The sequence below is a fragment of the Oryzias latipes genome, chromosome 1, assembly GCF_053564925.1.
Source record: "Oryzias latipes strain Hd-rR chromosome 1, Olatipes_Hd-rR_3.1".
NCBI lineage: Eukaryota > Metazoa > Chordata > Actinopteri > Beloniformes > Adrianichthyidae > Oryzias > Oryzias latipes.
In genome coordinates, this window is record NC_136237.1 from 3,122,771 (window position 1) to 3,131,487 (window position 8,717).

At 45.1% G+C, this 8,717-nt stretch overlaps 1 protein-coding gene across 1 annotated transcript; it reads left to right on the forward strand.

The window, feature by feature from the left end:
- The first annotated feature begins 204 nt into the window (after positions 1 to 204).
- Positions 205 to 1,687, forward strand: hmx4 (H6 family homeobox 4). Its single transcript, XM_004066290.5, has 2 exons — positions 205 to 490; positions 612 to 1,687. Exons 1-2 carry the CDS (start codon positions 331 to 333, stop codon positions 1,163 to 1,165), a joined length of 714 nt encoding a protein of 237 aa, XP_004066338.1. The 5' UTR covers positions 205 to 330; the 3' UTR covers positions 1,166 to 1,687.
- The last annotated feature ends 7,030 nt before the right edge of the window (positions 1,688 to 8,717 follow it).

The window sequence follows — 8,717 nt, forward strand, 5'->3', positions numbered from 1 at the left end:
TCAGAGCTGAGTAGGTGACCGGCGGGGCCCTGGAGGGCTGCAGACAGCGCTGCTGCGGGTGGACGAGGAGGAGTAATGTGACAAATGAAGGGGGGGGGGGGGGGGGGGGGGCGTCCCGTCCTCCTCCCTCCCTCCCCGCCATTGGCGCACACCGAGCGCTGCGCTGAGCCAATCAGCAGCGGCGACGCGCTCCGTGAGCGGTTGTGTAGTCGGAGCAGAACGCGCGGCGGCAGGCAGTGTCTGCTCAGAAGCGGCAGCTGCTGATATGGTGCGTCAGTGGCCGCAGTAACGAGGAAGAACGCACGGAAAGCGCCTAACGTCTGGGAGAATATGAGCAAAGCCGCGGCCCCATGTCGACCCAGCGCCTCCCTCAAGTTCACAATTGACAACATCCTCAACCTGAAGCCGAGCGGGACGAGCTCTGACTCCAGCGGACTGCGGGATGAGCTGCGTGAGGACACCGCAGGCCAGCAGAGGCCGGACCAAAGCGGTAAGACGCGCGCCGGATTCCTCTGACGGGACGGGGGGAAGTTCGAACAGAAGTCTGGTGAAAGTTCACAGCAGTGGCTGCGCGCGCTGAGTTTTCATCAACTGTGTCACTTGTCTTTCAGTGTCGATCAGAACCTGCAGCGCAGACTCGGAACCGGGTATCCAAAGGACGGGCGCGCGCTATGAGAGCGGGGACAGCAGCTGCGACGACAGCATCTCCAGCAGCGCGGCGGCGGAGGCGCTCCAGGGAGGCAGCCCCAGCAAAAGGAGCAAAGTCATCACGAAAAAGAAAACGCGCACCATCTTTTCCAAGAGACAGATCTTCCAGTTGGAGTCTACCTTCGACATGAAGCGGTACCTGAGCAGCGCGGAACGCGCCTGCCTCGCCAGCTCTCTGCAGCTCACGGAGACGCAGGTCAAGATCTGGTTTCAGAACCGCAGGAATAAATTGAAACGACAAATCTCCACAGAGATAGACGGACCCGCGAGTGATTTCCCCGAGGCAGCAAAGCCCGTGGCGGCGGGGCAGCTGCCGGCCTTGTACAAGGAGAGCAGCCTGCTGGGGAGGTGCCTGCTGCCGGTGCCGCTGCCCGTGGTGTACCCGGGCGGCGGCGCGCCTTACCTCTGCTTCTCCAGCGCCAGCAAGTACTTCAGCCTGTACGACGGAGACGTATGAGGCTTCCAGCGACCAACAGACGCTCCTGCTGGTTTTGTTGCCAACTTTCAAGTATTTAGGGGGGTCCAGCGAGACCGGAACTTCGTTTTCAGACTGAAGGAAACGGCCCAGAATACGCGGCATTATTTATTTTCAGCGCCGGCTGCGGCTTTCCGGAAGGCCTGACTCTGAACTTCCACCCGGCTTCACTGATGATGCCTGAAACCTGAGCATTCACAGCCTGTTGTTGTTTACATCATATATATTTTATTATTATTATTATTTTATAGTTAACCAGTTTTATTGCTGCGAAAGCCACCAAAGAAATTACTGTAGCCTATCTGCATGCATTTCCTGTATTGTAAGGAAGTTTAAAATACAGAAATTATCTTTGTATTTAAATGAATGTAATTAGCAGTTCATTTTTCTTTTGCGCATGCTTTCTTTTCTAGTTATTTTATTATTACTATAATTTTATCCCACTTTGCCTAGAAGATTATTACACCTTTTCATAAAGTGAAATTAAAAAAAATCTTTAAGAAATGTACATATCGGATTCAGTAATTTCAGATAAATATTATTTTGATAGATACCTTATTTGTATTTTTTTAAATATATATTTATATATTATTCTTGCTGACAGAGTATTATTTCTATAAATGAATTAGTAGTGAGTCGGTTTTCCAGCATCAACCTTTTATTAGGCCTCAGCAGCACAAGCAAACTAACACTTTAGGTTGCAGGAAAGATTTCATGGTGAAACAGTTCTTAAGAATTTGGGATCATAAAAATAATAAAGCAACAGAACTTTAAAATACGAGGGGGGTATGGTTTGGAGTAAAGCGTTTTAGAAAATAGCAAACATATAATTAAATATTTTATTATTTTATATAAAATTATATTTATTATATGAAAAGTTTTACATTTTAAATGTCAGATTTACAGGGAAATTGGTCAGATTTGCTCTACAGTAAATAATCTGAATGAGGCATGTTTTAACATTACTGCTTCTCAGCCTGGCTTCAGACCAAAAATGCAGGTTTTGTGGTGTAGCAAAAAAAAGACTTGTAATCCTGTTTTTTGTGAAAAAAGCAGACATAAAGCTCTCCTAATGATCAGCGGCTGAAATCCCTCCACATAAAGAAAAACATCACTTTATACAGTTTTGCTCATTTTCTGGTTGGAGACGTACTCAAAACAAAATAATCCTTGTGTAACGAGAAACTTTCAATGAAAGAAACTGTAAAATGTCCACATATTTGGCACAAAACAGTAAATTGACAGCAATGAATTTAGTCTGTTGTGGAGAAAAAGAATAATTCCATAATTGGATTTTCTTTGTAGCCACTTGCTTTCTAATATTCCTAAAAATAATATTCCATTTAGCAGAAATATTAAATTAGCCAAAAAGATTTATTTTGGAATTACACATAATTGTTATATTTATGTATTTTTAGCTGCTTTAATTTCCTCTGAGGACATAACTTGTGATAAGGGTGTTGTTGGTTTTCTGACTTCCCTTTCTTTCTGACTGTCATTCTGCTCTGACCGCTTCAACGCATCACTAGACCTCTCTCTTTGGGATAATTCGACATAAATGGCAGACCTCTGAAGGACGGACTCATGATGTGGCGTGAAAGCGCTCCTGAAGATGGTGACGGGACAATCCTGATCCGTTTGTGTCGGAATAGGAAACTTGAAAGCGCCCCTTCACACCGCAAAACAACGATTTGAGAAGCATCCTGTGCAGGAGCGTGTTCACCAAGGAGAAGACATCCGGCTGCCTGTCTCGTGTTTCAGAGCTGGAGGAGACTCACGCCGCCGCTACCACTACCCACAATCCTCAACGGCTCAGCAGACTTTCAGGAGACAAGGTGTGGTAACATGCTGTCAACATGGCTGTTCCAGTTAAGAGACCTGAACGTGTGGAAGAATCTCAGATTTGTTCTACTTCACGCTAAAAACATGTTAAGGCCCATTACTAGTTTTTCTTAGACGTGCTAATTGCTCCTACCACTGAGCTCTGTTTGTTTTGTGACTCCGTTCTTACTGTACCTCCCCACGCCCCCTGCCTTGTCACATCTCATCACTGGCCCCTGTGCACTGAAGCCTGAGCCTGTGTGATTACCACTTAATGAAAGGGACTGAGGAGCACAGGGTGTTGTGGAGGGGCGCGAGGGGGGGCAGGCTGTTGCTCAGGACGGGTTGATGAGCGCCTGCTTGTGTAGGAAAGAACTGAAATCCCGTTTTGTGTAGCTGAACAGCTCTGTGCTCTACCGCAGCCGTGGCGTAGCGGGGGCCAGGCAAACCCCAAACGAGTCTTACGAGCGGCTTCTTTCTGCATGACTTGGTGGGGGCCCCTCGGTCAGCTCAGCCATTTCTTTAACCTCTGTTGCCCTCTCTCTGTCATCTGACAAAGGTCGTCCTCCAAGATGACGGGAGACGCCAGAAAAGATGGCAGCTGCCGAGGTTTGGGCCTGAATGTGAAAAAAAAAGAAGAAAAAAAACTTTTCAGCAGGAAAAACTAGCTACCGAGCAGAAGTCCATGTGAAACAGATTCCCCTGAGCTCAGTGCGTAAGAGAAACACGACACCCGAAACTACGCGACACAAGACATCGTACAGTAAACAACAAGGGTTTTAGTTAGGGCTGGAAATCTGAGACGTCAGGTCTGTACATGTGTGTATGTGTTACACTTAAGGAGTGTCTGATGGCCTATTGATCCGCTTATTTAGACACCCCCTCCCCTCCATAATGCAAATTGCTTGAGGAAATTGAAAGATGATGGTGGGGAGGAAATCCGATGAAAGAAAGTGATACAGAGACAGAAAGAGGAGTGGGAGTGCAGCGGCTGGACTGCAGCCAGAAGTTAATTGCAATTAAAGCTAAGTGCAAAGAATAAATTTGACCAGCTAAGAATGAAGTACAATAAAGTACTTTCAACGCGCAGTCGCCATCTTTCTCCCGTGGATTCTTTTCACGATCTGCTAAATATTCCAAAGTTTCGTTTTGTTGAAACCAACAGCATGTGGTGTGCTGGTAACCCCTCCTGCATCAAAGCCTTTTAGTCCTCCAATCACTGCAAGAATTGAACGGGATACAGAAAAGAAAGCTGTAGATTTGGAATTTTTTAAATTTGGGCAACAGTTTGCCATTTTAGATGGTTGGGAGACACATGAAAGCAGAGAAATTTGCAGCTCACTCATAGAAGTTCTGATGGCCAGAAGATGAGGCAAAAAAGGCCCCACCTGGAAGACTGTCTGTGAATTCACAGAATGTGTTTTCTTTTTAAAAATACTTTGCATTTGGTATCATTGTAATTGCTTTATTTATTGAAATTGTGCCAATTTTAACAATTTTGGTAAAATTGTTATTTTTTTGCTGCCTAATACTTGTCTTTAGTTATGGTTGTTATTGCTGAGGTTGCACTTCTTGTTGAGCTAGACTACTAATCTAGACTAGCACTATTTCAGCAATTAATCAAGTCTATAGGAACCCTGAGTTTTTTTTCACCAAGGGTCCCCCAAAACACCCAGCAACATCCCTGTTTACCCAACTGTGTTGAAGTCCCATTGTGTTATCAACTCAGGAACTTATGAAGCTTCAAAAATAATGCTCAACGGGACCATTTTCAGCTCAGTTCTAGTACTGGAAAGTCTTGTTTTGGTCAAAGAGGGTACAGATTGTTGGCACTGATTCTGACTTCGTCTATGACATGAAATACATTTTGCACTGTTGTGTAATGCCTGCAATTTCAGTGGTTATAGCAACAGTAGACATATCCATCCATCCATCCATCCATCCATCCATCCATCCATCCAATCCATCCATCCATCCATCCATCCATCCATCCATCCATCCATCCATCCATCCATTCAAAGATGTCCAGACTTCCCTCGCCTTGGCCACTTCCTCCTGCTAGTCTGGGTTGATGCCGAGGCATTCCCAGGCCAGCCAAGAGACGTACTCTCTCCAGCCTGTCCTGGGTCTTCCCCTGGGGCTCCGCCCAGTGGGACATGCCCGGAACACCTCCACAGGGAGGCGTCCATAGACATCCAGACCAGATGCATCCATCTCAACTGGCTCCTGTCGATGTGGAGGAGAAGCGGTTCTACTCCGAGCTCTCAGCGGGTGACCGAGCTCCTCCCCCTATCTCTAAGGGAGCGTCCAGCCCCCTTACGGTTCTTGAACTTGGTTCTTTGGGCATAACCCAGAGCTCATGAACATAGGTGAGTATTGGAACGAAGATCGACCAGTTAATATAGAGGTTTGCTTTCTGGCTCAGCTCTCACCACAACGCCACAACGGAGTGGTACAGCGACCGCATAACTACCGATGCTGCTCCGATCTCACGCTCCGGACTTCCCTCACTTGTGGACAAGACCCCAAGATTTTTAAACTCGCCCCCTGAGGTGGGACACTCAACCCACCCAGAGATGGCAAACTACCTTTTACCGGTTGAGAACTATGGCCTCAGATCTAGAGGTGCTGACCCTCATCCCAGCTTCTTCACACTCGGCCACAAACCGGCCCAATGCACGCTGGAGGTCCTGGCCCGATGAAGCCAACGGGACAACATCATCTGCATGTTCACATGTGTATTTTTTCCACAAAGTCTTATGAAAGGATGAGAGATTTTTGTTAATATAACTTGAACCGACCAAATATCATTAACTACAATTTAATGGGGACCAACAACATTTCCTTTTGGCCAGAAAAGTTTATTTAAAAATAAAAAGAAATTAAATGGGTTCTAATATTGCCTGAGCTCAATACACTGCAGGAAAGTACCATTTTCTATTGATAATACCATTACTTGTGTACATTTCACTAACTTATGTCTGAACGCAAGCTATTTTTTCCGTGCTACATCCGCAATAAAACTCACACACACACACACATACACACACACAAAAAGAACTGTCTGACACGCAGACAGAGAGTGAATATCAATTAAAAGCAGTGTTGCTCACATCGGCTCTCATGTCCTGTCCCTTCAGACACCCATGTCAAGATAATGTGCCATTAATCTACTACTGAAAACACATTATTGGCCAATCAATAGATACAATGGAGGGATAACGGCATGAAGGAAAAAGGATGAGGAAGACAGGAGGCAGGGGTCGGATGCTCTAAGTCTGAGGGGATGTGTCTGAGTGAAGGTGGGGGTGCCGACACTTGTCTATAACACCACATAATGAGTTTCCCTCTTTGCATACATGGAATGTGGTTTGAGGACAGTCGATACACTTCCATTAAGAAAAAGAGCTATCCCAGTACAACAACTTCTTCTGTCCCACCTTCTTTTGTAGTCTCAGTGTACAAACTGCTGATTTTAAAATTACATTTGAGTTTAAGCAGTTGGTGACAGTAAATTAAAGGAAAACCAGAAGAGTGGAAACAAAATTCTTGCTTTCATGAAAGAAACTTACCAGTGAGATTTTCCGTATTCTAATGGAACTAACAAGTTCCATTAGTTGATTTTTCCCTATATCTGATAAAACACACATTGCCTATGCCTTGTTTGCGTGTCACTTTCTACGTTATTGCCTGGATGGAGTGGGTTGTGATTAAAAAAAAGTCTGTGACGTTTGGCTTTTTGTCCTCTGACATTGGCTGTTGTTTCTTCCAATGCCTGGTAGGTCCTGTCTTCATTCTTTTCCCAGTTCATTGGGCTAAATGTTCATTGTAAGTTCAAGCTGTTTCTAATTAGCCAATCACATGACAGCAGCTCAACTAATTAACAGTCAGGACCATAAATATTTGGACCGAGACACATTCTTTCTAATTTAGTTTCTGTACATTACCACAGTGAATTTTAAATAAAACAACTCAGATGCCATTGAAGTGCAGACTTTCAGCTTTTATTCCATGGGTTGAACAAAAAGATTGCATAAAATTGTGAAAAACTAAAGCATTTTCTTAACACAATCCCTTCATTTCATGGGCTCCTAAGTAATTGGACAATTGACTTCCATGCTATTGCATGGGCAGGTGTGGGCAATTCCCTTGTTATGTCATTATGAGTGAAGCAAATAAAAGGCCTGGAGTTGATTAGAGGACTCGTGCTGCATTTTGAAGATTTTGCTGTGAACAGAGAACATGCGGTCAAAGGAGCTCTCCATGCAGGTGAAGGGAGCCATGATTAAGCTGAGAAAACAGAATAAACCATGCCAGAAATTGCTACAGTATTAGGAGTGGCAACATCAACAGTGTGGTACATCCTGAGAAAGAAAGAAAGCACTGGTGAACTCAGCAACGCAAAAAGACCTGGACGTCCACGGAAGACAATGGTGGTGGATGATGGCAGAATCATTTCCATGGTGAAGATGAACCCGTTCACAACAGCCAACCAAGTGAACAACACTCTGCAGGAGGTAGGCGGATCAATATCCAAGTCTACCATAAAAAGAAGACTGCATGAAAGTAGATACAGAGGGTACACTGCAAGATGTAAGCCACTCATAAGCCTCAAGAATAGGAAGGCTAGATTGGACTTTGATAAAAAGCATCTAAACTTTCCAGCACAGTTCTGGAAAAACATTCTTTGGACAGATGAAACCAAAATCAACCTCTACCAGAATGATGGCAAGAGAAAAGTATGGAGAAGGCGTGGAGAAGCTGATGATCCAAAGCACACTCCATCATCAATAAAACACGGTGGAGGCAGTGTGATGGTCTGGGCGTGCATGGCTGCTAGTGGCACCGGGACACTAGTGTTTATTGATGACGTGACACAGGACAGAAGCAGCCCAATGAATTCTGAGGTGTTCAGAGACAAACTGTCTGCACAGATCCAGGTGAATGCAGCCAAACTGATTGGGCGGCGTTTCATAACACAGATGGACAACGACCCAAAACGGCCAGCCAAAGCAACTCAGGAGTTTATCAAAGCAAAGAAGTGGAATATTCTTGAACGGCCAAGTCAGTCATCTGATCTTAACCCAATTGAGCAGCATTTCACTTGTTGAAGACTAAACTTCAGACAGAAAGGCCCACAAACAAACAGCAACTGAAAGCTGCTGCAGTAATGGCCTGGCAGAGCATTCAGGAGGAGAAAACCCAGCATCTGGTGATGTCCATGAGTTCAAGACTTCAGGCTGTCATTGTCAACAAAGGCTTTTCAACCAAATATTAGTAATGAGAGTAATGAGAGCATCTCTGAACAGACAAGACGTCCAACCTGGAGACGGGCTACAGCAGCATAAGACCACACCTGGTACCACTGCTGTCAGCTAAGAACAGGAAACTGAGGCTACAATTCACTCAGACTCACCAAAACTGGACAATGGAAGATGGAGAAACATCTGGTCTGATTAGTCTCCATTTCTGCTGCCACATTCGAACAGTAGGGCAGAATTTGGCTTCAACGACATAAAAGCATGGTTCCATGGTTCCAAGGCCACAGCCTACCTGAGCATCATTGCCTTTTATGACCACAGTGTACCCATTGTCTGATGGCTACTTCGAGCAGGATAAGGCGCCGGCTTCAAGAGCTTTAAATACTCAGATTTTGGAGGGTTTGTGATGGGGTTTCCCTTTTCAACTCTGTCACTCCTTTTCGTTGTTGTGT

What these genes read in the sequence shown, in the direction of transcription:
- hmx4 (XM_004066290.5), top strand. Translation starts at nt 331, where the DNA reads ATGAGCAAAGCCGCGGCCCCATGTCGACCCAGCGCCTCCCTCAAGTTC. An exon ending in GCAGAGGCCGGACCAAAGCG is followed by an intron (nt 491 to 611) that starts GTAAGACGCGCG and finishes CTTGTCTTTCAG; the next exon opens with TGTCGATCAGAACCTGCAGC.